Source organism: Micropterus salmoides, unplaced genomic scaffold, assembly GCF_014851395.1.
Source record: "Micropterus salmoides isolate LMB-PRFRI ecotype aquatic unplaced genomic scaffold, ASM1485139v1 Ms_hic_scaffold_19, whole genome shotgun sequence".
NCBI lineage: Eukaryota > Metazoa > Chordata > Actinopteri > Centrarchiformes > Centrarchidae > Micropterus > Micropterus salmoides.
This window is the reverse complement of record NW_024041039.1, coordinates 14009917-14027084: the sequence shown is the minus strand read 5'-3', so window position 1 is coordinate 14027084 and position 17168 is coordinate 14009917. Positions and strand designations below refer to the sequence as shown.

The 17168-nt window shown below is 41.9% G+C and overlaps 1 protein-coding gene across 5 annotated transcripts in view; it reads left to right on the top strand.

The window, feature by feature from the left end:
* Positions 1-200: 200 nt before the first annotated feature.
* meis2a (Meis homeobox 2a) overlaps positions 201-17168 on the top strand; it is an 80313-nt gene continuing 63345 nt past the window's right edge. For 4 of the 5 annotated variants that reach the window (XM_038728493.1, XM_038728491.1, XM_038728489.1 and 1 more), the window contains exons 1-7: positions 201-1039; positions 1553-1779; positions 3369-3510; positions 3810-3860; positions 4277-4327; positions 4832-4981; positions 13721-13835. In XM_038728493.1, coding sequence (XP_038584421.1) covers positions 1028-1039; positions 1553-1779; positions 3369-3510; positions 3810-3860; positions 4277-4327; positions 4832-4981; positions 13721-13835 — 748 coding nt within the window. In that variant the 5' untranslated portion in view covers positions 201-1027. The remainder of the gene's footprint in view (positions 1040-1552; positions 1780-3368; positions 3511-3809; positions 3861-4276; positions 4328-4831; positions 4982-13720; positions 13836-17168) is intronic. The other variant, XM_038728490.1, reaches the window with a different exon arrangement.

The window sequence follows — 17168 nt, the reverse complement described above, 5'->3', positions numbered from 1 at the left end:
GTATTGGTTATTTGTGCGTAAAGGTTTGGGTGCATCATGTGTAATTCTGCATTAAAATTATTATTTTTTAAACTCTAAATCATGATTCATGTAGTTTAATTCAGTCAGTGTTGTGCTTAATTTAACACAGAGGAGAGATGCAGCTGAAGTGTCCGCGCTGGTAAACCTTGCTCATTCAGCCTTTTCTGCCTTTTCTTTAGGGCTCCTCTCTGCGAAAAAAGGAATTGGGTGGGAGTTGGAGCTGTGTTGGTTTGGCTTTTACCCCCAGTGTGGAGTTGAAGCCGTCCCTGTGCCTCGCATATACTCTGCATATCACAAGATTTGGTCTCTCCTCTCTCTTTTCTGGAGCTGCTGCAGGACTGGCTATGGCCACCACTACTTCCGGGATCCGTCATTTCACTCGCCCACCGCTCAGCGCTGCGAACTGACTCTGTTTCTATAAGCAAGCTAGCAGCCAACCTGCCAACACTCGCTGACACTCACTCATCTCAGTTTCGCCAGATAGACGAAATACCTACGGGGGAAAGAAAGGAAAGATCTGAATCGCAATCTCTTAATTTCTGCTGCTTTTTCCCCCTTTTTTACAGTGATAATAAAACAAGATAGCGATCTGGAGGCATTAAAGGAGACGCGGACTTGCGGGATGAAAACGGACTAAAAAGATTCGTCCTTCTCTTGAACATCATCACCAACCGTCATTCATTCATTACCTTGACAACCTCTGGCTTTGATTGACAGCTGGAGTGGCAAAAAGCCATGAGACACGACAGTGTAGTTACATGCAGGTTGTTGATGGGCCGATTGTAACCTTCACTTTGGCGCATTTTTTCTTTTTTTTTCCGAGGAAAGAGGGAAAACAAGAAAAATTGCAAAACTCCCTGATGCTACGATTTCAACTGAACCACACTGGCGAATAGGAGAAGTCGCAAAGTTGGTTGAAAAGGAATCTTGCCACTAAATCACTTTCTAACCGGGACTGGGATATTAAATATACGACAGATTCAGGAGTTTATTGGAGCGCAGCCTGATGGCGCAAAGGGTAGGTTTTAAATCTCCTACACTTACCTGTTCAAATCCACTGTAGGGAGGCCCTCGTATCGATAACCTCTTGTCGGATGGTTGCAAATTTACAAAGTATTCATATCAAAGCCGCTGTATTTGACATTCTCGCAGCACCCTTACTCTTCAAGCAAAGTGACAGCCTCTGCTTTTACCGACAGCCTCCACGACAGCCGTGGAACAGTTTCGCAGGAGACTCCAAACTAAATCGCTCTTTTCACCCACCAAACTCTCTTTCGTGGAGCACCTAAGTTATAATGTTTTTGGTAATGACAAACAGTTTAGCATATATATATATATATATACATATATATATATATATATATATTAAATGACACTTTTCTGCCCTGGCTCCAGCGCATTTCAGAGCAACAGCTTATTTGTTTCTCCTTTGCGTACATTCAAAATGAGACGGCATGCTTTTTGTACTTTTCACATTTGTTTAAACAGTAACCGGACAGCCCGCTGACATTTGCTCTGATTTTATTCCCAGTACGATGAGCTGGCCCATTACGGTGGGATGGACGGAGTCACGGCGTCGATGTACGGGGACCCGCATGCTCCCCGGCCGCTTCCCCAGGTCCACCACCTGAACCATGGACCGCCGCTGCACGCCAGCCAGCACTACGGAGCCCACGCTCCTCATCCAAACGTTATGCCCACCAGCATGGGCTCAGCTGTCAACGACGTTTTAAAGAGGGACAAAGATCAAATTTATGGGTAAGGTTTGCATGAACCAAATAGGCATAGAATTATTTTTTTCCCCCCACAAGTTTTCAGCTTTTCTATAAGTTCTTTTTATTGGAGTTTCTCTCCCAGCGCTAAATTTAAATAGTGTTTTGTGCAGGATTGACCGCAATTTTGGAGCTCCATTGTTGGTCAGCAGAGTTTAGTTGATGTGTAATTTTATAGGCATTATAGAAGGCATCGTCAAGCCTGCAGTAAGTAAGAGTAAGCCTTGAGCTTGAAATACAAGCTATAAAATAGTGTGGAAGCTCTCTGTGTATAGTCCAAGCTTGAAAGTCACAGACTGCATGGAAATATAATAAAAACTATTTTCAACATCATAACAATACTTGCATGTTATAAAGTTGGCTTTAATATTACTGCTTATTTGTCTATCTTTAAAATAGTCTTAACTCGTTTAAACGTTCTTGTTGCTGCCTGCAAAAACTTCTTAAATGTTTTCAAATATTATTTGCAGCAGCACAGACATACAGAGCGTTACAACGCGCCATGTGTCTTTTATAGTTATACTTTTCTGTAATTAATTATACTATCATGTTATTCTAAAATAATGAAATAAAAGAAACGTATTTAGGCGCTCTTACTGGTGATTGCAAAACTTCCCAAATGTTTTTAGACATTGCTCACTAACACACGTACATAGAAAGTACTATAATCCACAGTGTATCATTATAATCTGGGATGTAGTGCAGAGTAAATCCTCTTCATCTCTTTTACTCACGTTTTCATATGCGCAGTAGGGTTTACCTTCATTTGTACACTGACACAAATCTAAATCATGCAAATTAAGAAACTGACGCCAATTTTATGAACGTTTGTTCTAGAAATAGCATTTCCTCCCCCCCCGAATTATAGTTTAGTTTTCAAAAATTATTTTGGTGCCTGTTTGTGCCATGGTGATTGAACTGAAGTTAGACACATTTTTTATTCACCTCTGCCTCAGGTTGTAGTTGTAGCTTTGATAAGAAATAATTAGTAAAGTTCTTTGTGCCTCAGTACCTCTGTAGTGTAACTCTGCAAAATTATTATTCCATTTAATATTTTTGCAGACTGTAATTTCTGTAAAATCCCTGTGAACGCTTTTGTGTGTCAGTCTTGTCTTTTTTTTTTGTTGTAGAGTTTTGTGGACTTCTCAGCCGTTTTTACTTTGCACTGCAAGAAATGTCAGTCTCAATAAGTCCGATTAATATCATATTGAGTCTAAAATCCCCACATTTCTCAAAACTAGGAGTAAAATATTCCAGATGCTATTCATTTATTCATCCAACTCAAAACTTCTTCAAACAATGATCTTGGATCCAGATATGTTTTTTCAGTCGCTGTCTGTCTAATTTTGAAATGCGGTCACTTTTACACACTTACAAGTGTGTAAAAGCTATACATCGGGTAAAGAGGTAAACGTATCTCATCCCGCTGTGTTATATTTCTCAGTTACTGTAAGGGAAGTAAGACTTTTAGGGCCAGAGAGCCGACAGATATGCAGGTTGATTGGACATTTTTTGCAGTGGGCATTGTGGAGCCGGTGTGCTGCTTGTACTCAGGCTGTGTTTCCCCTCTTGCAGTCACCCTTTATTCCCACTGCTCGCACTGGTTTTTGAGAAGTGCGAGTTGGCGACGTGTACTCCGAGGGAGCCCGGCGTAGCAGGCGGCGATGTCTGCTCCTCAGACTCCTTCAATGAGGACATTGCAGTCTTTGCCAAGCAGGTCAATTTGAAATATTTAAAATAAATATATATATATATAGAGAGAGACATTTTGGATGTTGTGGCTGCGTTATGCATGACAGGTAGTTTTCTGCCTGCTTTAATTTTTGTTATTGCAATAAAGCGTCCTCTTGATATGATTAAAGAATAGTGTGTTCTCAGCAGAATTTCCTTCTTAAAACAGAAGTTGTCTCCTTTTTGAAGAGTTTTATTATCAGGTTACATTTCAGGAGAGAAATAAGACGCGCATTCCGCACATTTCATGCCAAACTAACTTTGACATTTGGTGTATTATTTTAGGTCCGAGCAGAAAAACCTTTATTTTCATCAAATCCAGAGTTGGACAATTTGGTAAGCGCACACTTTGACCTCTCTCTCTCTCTCAGTAATTGCCGCCTCGCTGCGGTTATACTCTGCCTTGTTTTGGGATACCCTGGAGTGCTCGCAGCATCACACAGTAAATATGTGAACATATGATTTAAACTTCCGCACAGATGTCAGATCAGTTCTGAAGTGAAGCTGTGTGACCACATTTGCCGCTGTCATTGTTCAGTCTTCCCATCTAACTGACCTAGCTGACCAGTGTGTGATAACCAGTTTTGTAAAATGCAGCCTCCTTTTAGAGTTAAAAAAATGTTTTGCTGGCTGTGGTGCACTCCAAGGTGTTATGACGATCGGAGTATGATAACGCTAACACAAGTGTAAAGAAAAATATTAATCCTCTATTCTGTGATAGAAATTGTGCTTATTTTGCTCTTTATTTTCAGATGATACAAGCCATACAAGTATTACGGTTTCACCTCTTGGAATTAGAAAAGGTAAATACTGCAAATCTTTATATTTTAGACTCTGTAGCAAACGCATGACCCCACCTGCACAAACAGCCTGTATTTGAATGTAGGCCCTATCTGATATTATTACAAGTGCTTTAATATTCACTGCAGTGCTGTAGTTATTAGCAGATGTTTAAAAATAAACCGGCATGCATTGGGAGAAAGTTTCATTTTCATAAAATATGCTATTTTATTTAGCCAACTATTTATGTGACTATTGATAAAATATGTTGGAGCCTCTTTGCTCACGTTGCACATTGTTATCGATCGTCATATTTGGTTTCAACTGCTCATTACTTCCCCAGCTTTACGGCATGCTGTTTATTTTTTGACGTTCAACTTGTTGCTCCAGTCTCAGGAGAATAATAAGCACTGCAACAATTTCACTATTGTTTCCTCGCCGCCGATAATGTCCCTTAATTAGAGTTATTCTTGGACTGGCTGGAGCGTTTCCCCATCCTGAAAACGGTGTTTTCTTCATTTTTCTAGGTGCATGAGCTCTGCGACAATTTTTGCCACCGGTACATCAGTTGTTTGAAAGGAAAAATGCCAATAGATCTAGTTATTGACGAACGGGATGGCAGCTCAAAATCAGATCACGAAGAGCTCTCGGGATCGTCGACTAACCTTGCAGATCACGTAAGTGACAGAACCTTTATTATATTCATAATATGTGACGTGCTGTTTCTGGCCGCGTCTGCAGGCGTCTTTGCTGCTGCTGATAGAGAATATATCTATCTATCTATCTATCTATCTATCTATCTATCTATCTATCTATCTATCTATCTATCTATCTATCTATCTATTTATATATCTATATCTATATCTATATATATAATATATGTATATAATTTCTTTGTTTTGTTTTTGAAAAAACATATGAATAATCGGCTAAATAATCAGATTTGTTTGATGTTTCTCATAATGCCAACTTTTGTGCTACTTAGCCTCTGCTCAGTGTGTGACCCTTCTGTGCCATCAGTAAATAGAGCATGCTCTGTTCTGCAAGGAAAATCTGCCGATCGATGTTCTAAGGTCAAAAGCTAGATGTGATACAATAGACTGAGTTATTGTTTTAGTCTTTTGATTAGGGGCAGTCATGTGTGCATAATGTGTCCTTTGCTTGCTTGTGTGCTGGAGATTTGGTGATTTGGACGTGTGTGTGTGCGCATTAGAGGGTGCGCGTGCGCGTGTGTAAATCGCTGTCGTGCATTATGGAGAGATGCAGGCTGAAAAAAAAAACGTGAGGCAATTATGTGTTACGCAGGTTTAACGTTAAAGCAGGGTATCAGCGGTAAGCTTTAGCTTTAGGCCAATATTTAAAAAGAAAAGGGCTTTATATTTGGGGCTGTGGGAGCTGGATATGGCCTGTGCATAAAGCTGTGGATTTTGCTGCAGAGGTGGAGAAAGTGGTAGCCCATTGAAATAGATCTCAGAGCTAAAGGCTTACCATCAATGTCAAGTTCACAAGGCATATGATGGTTCGTCTGGAGGCCTTCCATTGCTGTTGATGTTAATGTGTTTAATTGTTTCCTATTGATTGCCGTGTGGTTTGCTCTGCATGGCTTTCTCCTCTGCTCCCCATTTTATGGCTGGAGGCTCCATAATGCTGAATTCAATTATATGCACCTGAAGTACAGTAGCTTTAAATTTCAAGATCGATTCCCTAGTTTAAATCGTGCATTTTCGGTGTAATAAACACATGCCCCCCCCCCGCAATATGGATTGAGCTGACAGTGTATTATTGGGTTGATATCTGTGAATTATTGCGTCTTGCATGCCTGTGATAAAGCTAATGTTTTGGTGGAGAACAAAATGAGTGGCTATTGCTACAAAGTGACTAGTTGATATCTGTGCAGCACAAGGCCAAGCCTATTAGGAATTAAAGCAGATTTAAGTGTTATGCAAAGTCACTGTGCTGCATCTGTTGGGTCTGGCTATAGGCCTAATAGCGGTGGATTCCCTTAGAAAGCCCGTGGCGTTTACAGGGCCACGCAGCGCACCGCACAAGGTGAATTAAAACATAATTAGACCGAAGATGCCGATGTTGGTTTGAGAAACGGTCAAAACGGCAACATTGCGGTCCTCCAACAAAAGTGTAGAAATGAGGCATGCTGTTGTTTATATTGTAGAGATTAGATAAACTGGCCTGTTTAGTTTCATGGCAGATGGTTGATACTCAAGCCAATTTCCAATGGTGCCTCCAGTGCTCAGACACCAGCTTTGTCATCAGCCCACTTGTGAGAAATATTTTGAAAATTAGATATGCCAATAAAGCAAATCAGGAGCAGCAATAAACAAAAGAGGTTGCAGGACAAGCCATTTTTATTGGAGTCATTTGACTGACCACCTCATTAGGTATTTAACTTTTGATGGATTTATTTCACTTTTGTGGCAATGAACATTTTATTATAGCTAACTGCTTGGCTGAATTTGAGAAGAGAATGTTTTTTTTATTTTTTTATTTTATTTTATTTTTTTTACCATGTTTGCTTTTACAGCTCTGAGCACAGAGGTGATTTTAATGATGGCTACATGTTATGGAAATATACACACACCAGCTTATAGTTATTTTTTGCTAAAAAAAAATACAGTGCCTTATGTTTGTACAGTGTGTGAGAGCATGTGTGCACCTCATGAAATAATATTTGCAGAAGTGACACTATTGAGGTGAAAATGTGCAGTCTTGATCTCAAAGCCCTGTAGTAAATAGTTAACTTCTTCAGAGTAATTTCCATCTCTAATTTAAAGGAGTTCAGCTTTTCATGAATGAATTGCGCTTAGAATATTGGAGACAATGCACAAAAATGCATTTGGCTGCAAAACTGTGGCGCTGGATGGAAAGCGATGTCTGTCCTACTTGTCTTGATTTATTTATTTTATTTATTCATTTGTATTTGGCTTTATTTTATTATTCATTTCTGTCCTCGCTTCCCATTGAGGAGAGGAAGGCGGTTTGATAGTTAGATATGCTAATTTATTTAGTTAGAATCTCTCACGTCCATTTTTCTTTGCTTTGATATGCATTTTTAATATATAGCCCTGGGCTACATCTCATTTGGCGAAAGTTGTTTTTTCTGGAGATGATGAGGCTCTTCACTGTGAAGGAGGCGGCCCGTTGAGCTTGTTTTTTTTTGTGTGTGTGTGTGTTTCCTTCCTTCCTTTTCTACCTCTTCCCTCCTCTCCCCACTTCATACCTGACAGTGGAACATAACAAGCGCAGTTTTATTTACACTTGAATGCAGCATTGTCTTCGAGATGATTGGATTATGGTATAGTGAGAGCGGGATGAGTCCTTGCTGACACTGTTGATTTCCCTCATTCACTTGCAGTGACTGTCTCAACTATGGAGCCCACCCAAGCCTTCCTAACTCATCGCCCCTCCTCAGATCAACCCCATCCCAATTAAAAGAAAGGAGGGAAAAAAAGATGTTGTATTACACATGAAGGGTGATGGGGAAAAAGAAAAGAAACACAGAGCTGCATAGATTTGTAAATGGTTGATACAGTGTGTGTGCTTGTCATTGGTTTGCTCTCTTGTCTTTTAATTAATGAATACAATTTCTGTCTCTTCTGTGCTACATCCAATTAGGGAGGCAAATAGAATTAACAGTGTCTGAATATTATCTGTTCTAATGAATTAGCCTTTGTGTCTTCTCGTGCTATTGTGCCGCTTCTTCAGTCAAGCTTACATATTAGGAGAAGGTTTTTCATTTCCTCCATGCATATCTTTGAATTTATGCATCGTTTCAGATTTGTCATACAGAAAATCTGTAGGATTTTCAGGTCCCCACGCTTTGTTTTGGAGAGCTTTCCTCAGGGAGTGATAGTAGTTCCCATAGAGGTTATGGCGTAGCTTATCTTGACTCTGCATGGCTGGAAAGGTAAAAGGGGGAAAACATTTCTCTGTTTACATTTGATTCTCTAGTACAGGCTCTGAGAACTGAAGAGCATTGGTCAGACATGGTTATGTCACAGGTTCAGTCAAGTAATGCAATAGTTCATCTTGTGCCCATGCAGTGATTTACTGTGTGTATCAGTGGAGATGGGTGCTTAGTAATGTCCTGTTTCTGTATGCCACTATGCATGGTGCAGCGCACCCACAGCCCTCTGCCTCCACTCTCTGCCTGTGGACAGCAAGCCCTCGGGCCGAGCCGGCCTGCTGAACCGTGGAATTTGGAGTTTTGGAGGTGCTCTAATTCAACTAGCTTTGTTCTCCTCGGGGACCGACTACGCTTGGATCTCTCCCCCTTTCTCATGAAAACAGTGCATCGTTGACTTGGACCGCTCTATCTGTTCCACACAATTGTTTTGTGATGGTGGGATGTCTGGCCTAACATTTCCTATTTGATTAGTGTTCAGAGGCAGGGCCCTGTTGGCAGGCATATCTAATCATCGCTACCGTGGCTGGCTATCGAGGCTAGGCTCACTTGTTGCATCTCACACACTCCCCTTTCTTTAACTGCATGTACGCTCTAAATGACTGCGATAAAAAACAGTTGCTGTGCAGTCGTTTTAGGATCATGACCTGCATGTGTGTTTACTTGCATTGAAATGCAACATAGTGTTACAGACATACTCTCAGTTGCAACTTTATTAGTAACACCTGTGCAATCTATTGGGATTCAATACAACAGTTCTGCCATAAGTTCTAACTTTAGGAAGTGTAAAATGTTCAGGTATGGCTGACATTATCAGAAATGTATAAATTCAATTAGATGTTTATTAATGAGGTCATATTTAAAGGTGGTGTTGTACTGGACTACGTTATGTTTAAAGGTGTTTCTAATCTTTTGTCCTCCCCTATTTATATACAAGAGTAAGGCAGAATATTAAAAACACCACTCAGTATAATACAGTCAAGAACACCACCACTATGTGCTCAAACACATAATTTAATTAAAACTATGACATGATATTGTCAAAAAACAGAACATTATAGGCATCATAGACGCTATGGCAGAACATTTGTATTGGATCGCATTAGATTGTACATGTGTTCAAGTAAAGTGGCCTGAGTGTATATTTAAAGACTAATTTGAAAGCCCATATTTTAGGGTAATTTGTTACAAGGAATAACTGAGAATAGAATGATCTATAATGGCTTGTGTGTTTTATATTTATATATATATAGCTCTGTCATTTTAATGTGGGGCAAACCCACAATTTAACATCTTCTTTCTGTAGACATGTTTGCAATTTTAAATGTAATCTGCCATTTACTGCAGTGAAAAAGGTTGTTTTTGCCTCAGAGAAAGTTTTGAAGAATAAATACAACCAGTTAATCCCTTGTGTCTGTTAAAACATGATGCAGTGAATTATTAGCTGCTAAATTAAGGTCTCTTTATATTCCGGATAATTGAGGGTGTTGTAAATACTCAGTTGTTCAATAGAGCTACACCTACACTTTTCTAACGGGGCTGTATATAATTACGTGCTCAACCCAACAAAAATGTGTGAGGAGTTTTTCTCCGTTTATACCATGTGGCAAGATGTGTCTTGAAATGTCAGCTCGCTTTATGATTTACGGGCCTGTATGTTTCTGATGTGTCAGCAATTCTGTACATGTTCGGCACAGGATCCCTGAAGCTGCTCTTCGCAGTGGCAGTACAATGTACACACACACAGGCACACATATTCTCACCCTACCTTACACTGCTACTACACCAACAGATTTCTTCCCCTTTCCTCTAGGTTTCAGGGGAATTTTGAGGGAAATTCAATGATGCCGCTAAATCAATTTTATTTGAAATTCCTAGGGATGTAGGCAGAGTGCAGAAAGGGAAGTGAGATTGTGCCAGGCAGGTGTTTGTAAATGAGAAACAGGGGACAGGAGCAGAGGAGACGGCAGCATTCTGCTGCTCTCCTGTGGCCTGGCTCCACTACAAGCCTTCCTCCCCATATTGTCTCCTGCTTTTATATTAATTACAACTTGTATTATCAGCTGCCAGTTGCTAACCCCAGCAAATAGAAAAGGCTGCCCCTAGAGACCACGCTTCTTTTGTATCTTATTCTCAATGTAGTCCTATTGTATTTGTGTGCATGTGTTCCTGCCTGCACATGTACAGTATGTGTATTGCTTGCCGGCGTTCTCCTCCTCCTCCTCCTCCTCCTCCTCCTGGTAACACTGCTCTTTAACACAATTAGTGAAGAGCATGGAGTGAACCATGTTTGACTCCTAATTATGCCCAGCTTTAGGGAATAGTCACATGGGCTAGAGGCCTTTTTTTCTCTTTTGCTTCTTCCTCTATTTTTTTCCCGAGGACTTCTTGTGTAGGTTGAAGAAGACTGTTTGGGTGACACGATTTTTTCCCCCAACTTGTTTGAACTTTATCAGACCCACGAGGGTTGTGACAAAATGGTTGTGTGTGTTTGTGTTGCGCGGTGCGGTGTCTGTTGATGCTCCCTCCATAGCTCAGAGAGGCCCACTAAATTATTCATGGGGAGGAAAGGCTGTTGCTTTCGTCGCCTTGTTGAGCTTGGAAAGTTAACGCTTTTGTTGTGGTATTTGTTGTCTTGTTTTGCAGTCAGGGTTATGAATGAGAGATGACTTACAGGTATTGAAAGAAGAGACTGTGTTTCATCACAAATATCTACTGCATATTCACTGGGCCTAGTATCCACTCTATTATTATTATTATTATTAGGTCATATAAAGTGCTGTGGTCTGCTTTTTGCCCTGTAAGATACAAACTAACAAAGCATTATCTATATCATTACATTAAACCTACTAGGTAGCAAATCACAGCAAAGTATAATTCCCTTTAACACCATTAGCTGAGGTGTCTTTGAATTTAATTTAGTACCAGCACCATTAAAAATGACACATTACTCCGCAATGATAGCTAAATTAAGTCCTATCGATTCTGCTGTTGCATTAAAACCATGATGTGGCCATAGCTGGCAAGTGTTAGAGAGAGAGAGAGAACAAGAGAGCGTGAGTGTGTGAGAGCAGCAAGCATAGTTTTTCAGGTCTGTCTCGCATCTTGCCGGCAGTGGGTGTCTCATTGTGAGGAAGCAGAACCCAGTCATTTTCTTCTCTTGAAACAACAACAGCCTGTTCGGAGAGCGCCGATCCCAGCTCTGCCTAAGTACATTATGCACCCTGGGAGTCTGGGATTTTAACCTCTCGCTCTTCCTTCCCTCGTTGTTCCGTATGACAAAGACCAAATTAGACTGTTTTCAAAGACTTTACTCACATTAGTGATTTTACTCGGCGTGAGCTGTGTTGAGAATAACAGAAAATGACTCTAATAAGAGACTTTATTCCCATGAAGTATCCCACTTGTTGATCCGTGGCAAAGAGGGTGAACACATCACAATCATCCGACCCTCTCAGAGCAGGGACACTTTTCCCTCCGCTCACTCTGGAGGGCTAAAACCCACGCATGAGCTATTGTTCACGCTGTCTTCTTACCCCTCTTCTGAGTAATTCTCCGAGCTCTTTATCTGATTGCCATCCGGTGAACAGCTGACGCTGAGAGGGCCTTGAGTGGAGCGGAGGGTCTGAAGGGCCTTGTGTGTTTCTGTCTGCTGTTTTCAGCTCTGAGCTGTTTGAGAAAACAGCCCTCCTTCCTCAAAAAACTTAGCAGATAAAAGGGCCTTGCTCACAGGCACAGCAGCAACCTCGCCTCCGCAGCAGAACAAGCAGCAGCACATCAGGACTGCACACCCAGGGGAGCTCGGCAGCCGCTTGTCTTATAGCCTCTGTTTCCCTACAAACCTCCACTAGTCTCCAGGCTCTGTCCTGTCTGTCCTATACCAGTACAGCTCACTCAGACTGGGGCACCAAAAGCAGGCAAGCAGGCAAGCAGGCAAGCAGGCAAGCAGGCAAGCAGGCAAGCAGGCTCCTTTCTGGCTGGAGCTGAGGGAAAAGAAGTTCATCAGGAACTCTACTGAAATTAGACAAAATGGTAAAAATGGTCTCTTTCTTGGAATACTCTGTGGCTTATTCATTTTCCCTTTGCTTTCGTTTGTATGTATATGTGTTTATGTGTGTTTGAGGGAGAAAAAGAACCCATAGCGGGAACTGAGAAGTGGGTTGAGGTTTGTGGGAAGCCTTGGTGCAGGCCTGTGTTTGTTTGGCTTGGGCTCCTTTCAAGGGGCTGCTTCTCTCGGGCCCCAGACAACGTTGGGCTTACGTTCGCCAACGTTTTGTCATCGTGCTGAGGTGACAGGTTTAATTGGGGAAGACTAGCGACGGATTTGGGAGCTATGAAGCTGTATCAACTCAGTGTGAGAGGCTGTTTGGAGTGGGTATTTGATCGAGCCTGTCCGTATGTGGGCGCAATTGTAGTAAATGACGTGATCGGTCTGTCCTTCTGTTGCCTGAATGGCAGAGGAAATTCCACCTCTAGCCTGCCTTCATGTGGCACTGATAAAGCCTTTCCTGTACAGTAGAAAATCCTGTTTCCCCGTGTGTGCCGACAGGGCAGTGGGGATTGACCAGGAAAGAGAGGAGGAGAAGGAGAGAAAATGAGCTGTAGAGGGAGGGAAGGAAAAGGGCAAGATGCCTTAAAAGCTATGAATTTGTTTATGGACATTTCTTTGAAGTTAGCCAGCAGAGATTTAACACTTTTTTTCAGCATGTGTTTGTATATATAAAAGTGAGTGTCTGTGCATGTGTGTTTATACTTCTTGCTCTATTATGTCATTAGCATGTGTGAGTAAGTGTATTTCTGCAAGCCTCTGTGGGCGTGTGTGTATGTCAGTGTGGGCGTGTTCACATTTTTGGCAGATTAGCTGGAGAATCACTGTCATATCTTATTTTCATTTCTGACAGTGGTAATGATTAATGGTGGCTGTGGTGTGTTTGGACTTTTTACCTCTATATTTCTCACTTGACACGGAAGTCTCAATTGGTTATGGTATAAACGAACTCCATTGGGCTCAGCCATATGTGTTTAGACAATTACTCACAAGTGCTCCACTTGCAACGTTCAAAATCAAACGCCACATTAACATGGCTGCGTTTTGCTCTCATGCATTAATGAAACACTTTGATTACAGTGTTTTGACTTATTGCCAGCTGCTTCAGTGCATTAGTTTCTTTCTATTCATCTATGATTTTAGTGGCATCGTTGATTCTCTGCTAGCTGGGAAATAGGCAGTAGGGCTCTTCGCCTTGCCAGGAGAATGTAAGCAGGCCAAGGACCCTCACAGTGCCTGTGGACTCTTACAGATGTCACTCTCACTTTTCCAGCATACTCATATGGTCTCTCTCACTTTCTGTGTCTCTCCCTCTCTACCTCCCCCTCTTCCCTTTCTCCCTCTTCCTGCTCTCTCTGCTCCTGGTTTGCGGTTTGGACGGGGAATGTGGATGGATGCACGGATGGATGGATGGATCCCACGCTCGCTTTCTCTCTTTTCAAACCTCAGAACCCAGCTTCCTGGAGAGACCATGATGACGCCACCTCCACACACTCAGCCGGCACACCAGGGCCCTCCAGCGGGGGACACGCTTCACAGAGTGGTGACAACAGCAGTGAACAAGGTGAGCCAGCTCAGAAATGGGCATGGGCATGCACATGCACGCACACTCTCTCACAAACACACACACAAGTATATATACATGCATGCACTTGTGCACTCAAGCACAAACACTTAAACATACAAAGATACAGGCACAGATCTATGCGGGACATATTAATCATCATTCAGGGGTAGAGTTGCCAACACTTCACTTTAACCCTGTCTAATGTGAGATCTACAATGAATAGATGCCACATCACTCTATACACATACGTCCCAGTACTTCCTTTTGCACATTGGATTATCCCGCTTTTTGACTGGCATCCATGTAAACACATAGTCACACCTAAAAATGAACATGCTTATCCACTCGCACAAATACAAGCAACAGCCACTGTAATACACCAACCTAGTAAAGGGCTTTCTAAAATGTTGCTATTTAGAGAGCTAAACAAAAGCTGATGATTAATACTACATTTCTGCCAGTTCTTGTTTGCATTTAAACCTTATTAACTTTGCTCGCACAACAGTCCCAAATTATGTCTCAGTGAGCCTTGTGTTATCTAGTACGTGACCTGCCAAACAGTAATAATGCATTTCAAAACAAATGTATTTGAATTTATTACAGACAGCTTGTGCAAGTCACAGCTATCTGCCTTGAATTGTTGTCACGGTCTCTATCAATTTTGACATGTAAAGTATCGAAAGCATATGCTATTACTTTAATTTAGAAGTGAGGCCAAGCACCAATACAAAGTTGTTTGTTAAATGCAACTGCTGCCTGAACTAAGAGAACAGATGATGAGCTGCTGGCCTTTCCTTTCATGTCTTACCCTTGTTTTTAATGTACCAAGATCTCCTTTCACTGGCGGCAGAGTGTGTGTGTTTGTGTGTGTTTTGTGAGTTTCTTTCTGTATCCATGTGTGCCCCCTGGCAGTGTCCATGGTTTTGCATGAAATTTCATCACACCGTCTACACACGCAAACACACTCAAGCGCTCACATACACACTAATACCAGCGCACTCACAGAGTGAAGCCACTTGCTGTGTCCGTTCAAGGCTATCGTTTTGCCAATAAGTGATCAAATGTATCGATGTGATATGTGTCTGTGGTGGGGTTAGTTAAATCATCATCTCCTCTTCAGACAGAAGCTACAGTTTGCAGCCTCTGAACCATTACTGACCACAGACTGAGGGGCCGCAGCAGACCTCTGTGTTTGGCTGTATCAAGACTAGTTGGATCACAGGTTGTTGTCAGGCAAGTTGATGATGGTTAAGAATTGGCTAAGTAACAGGATGTTTATGTTTAACAGTACAAGAACAACAAAGGAATGGGACAAAACAGTCTCTTGCTCAAGGACACTCCAGCTGGTCAAATGCTCACTGACATTGGGCTTATTCTCATATGATCTGTATACTGGACGGTCTCATTAAAGGATGGATTTTTAGAGTGAGAAAGCAAAAAAAAAGAAAACGAGAAATTGCAGTAAATTTAGGTGTTGGATTTTCTGGTGTGAAACAATACATGAGTGCAGGTTAGAAGACAGATAGAGTTTTACACTCATCTTTGCAATTGCAGAAGAAGCATGGGAGACGGAGACTGCAGAAACAACAGAGAGAGGAGGGGGGATGAGAGAAAGAAATGCACTGTCTATTGATTATCTTACACACATAAGTACAAGTGACCTGTAATCCACAGAGCACTTATCGACTCCTCTTCCCACCGTATCCAGTAACAGCGGATCAATACAGGCCAAAGACAGTTACGGTACGGCACTGTGCACTGGGCCAAGATAGACCTGGACTAGATCAGGGCCAGAGCCAGACTTACACTGAAGAGTGCTATATGCTAAATCCGCCAGCTAGTATAAGCTCATAATAGAAGCAAATATTTAAAAGAAGGCCAAGGAAGAGCCAATGAAGTGCAGAGGTGAAAGAGTAGAGAAGGGGAAAAAGTATGCAGAGTGAGAAAAGGGAGAAAGAGAAAGAGAGAGAGAGGGCAGCTGATTTAATGGTCTAATGAGGCCGTCCTCCAGCCAGTTGTTTTGTGTGAGGCATGCTCTGACCTTTCGCTCTGCTCGGGAGCCCCGCCGCCTCATTTTTCACATTCTTGCAATTACGTTAACGCTTGAAGCGCTCGCTGACTCCCAGCTCTGGCCCTTCCATTCTGACAGAGCCTTCCCTCCCCAACCTCTCCACCTTTCCGTACTCTCCTCCACTCCACTCCACTCCACGCATGAACTCGCCTCCTATCTCAATACATTTCCACATAAAATTTGTAGTCCACACTCTCACGTCCACAGAGAAAATGTGAAATGTGTGCTTCACTTCAGTAATGGGGTCTTTAACAGCTTGGCCTCTGTTAAAAGGGGTGACGATGTGGATCAGTTGAGGAAGACAGAATAGATGGGAGAGAGTGAGAGCGAGGGAAGGAGAAAGAGTGAGTGAGAACCACGGTGCTTTTTGGTTTCAGCTGCCAAGAAAAACATCAACTTTCTTTTGCCATCTTCCATGTTGGAAGGTGTTTGTTGTAAAACTGATCCAGAAGCATCCCTCTGTTGAAAACATGACTCCGCTCAATTTCTTCCAAAAATGGTGATGCATTTCTGACCAAGTCCAACTGTTAAAAGGTTAAAACGTGTTTCCCTTTGCCTTTGGCTGACGTTATGGGATGGACAGTAGAATAGAGTTCAGTATCCCTCACATATCTTTTTTTCAAAAACAACAGTGCATGCAGGACTCAAGATGGTCGCTTGTATCTCAACATTGAGCATTGCTCTGAACCTGTGCCAAAAAACTATTTAACGAGTGTGCAAGTATGTACTGGCCTTCTTGTGGAATAATTTATTGTCAAGCGGTACACCAAGGTGAAGCATGCTCATAGCTGTCAGTAAAAATTGCCAGTTAAGGTTCTGACACATATGAAAAAGGTCTCAGTACAATACTCAGATCTCCAACCTCTCCCCATGCTCTCCCCCGTTCTTAACAGACTTTTTCTTCTCTAAATTTCTCACCAAAAAAGAAAATATGAATTATCACCCTCAGGGCAAATTCTGCACTTTCGCTTACTGACTCTTAGAGAGTGACTCCCTATGTTCTGGCTAGATAAACAAATATCAGAAGATAACAGGAGATGGTTCAGAAGGTAACGCACAATGACTTCATTGGCTCTGCTCGCACATAATTTTGATTAACAGTCCTTTGGAACTCCTCCAAGCTCATCTTGAAACATCAGAGACATCAGTTGCACAGAGTTAAACTTGATGAATGTGCGTGCCTTAAGATAGCGCTCGTTTCCAAGCTGGTGTTCATAATATGTTAAACACCTAAGGTGTGATGGAGCAGCGTGATGAAA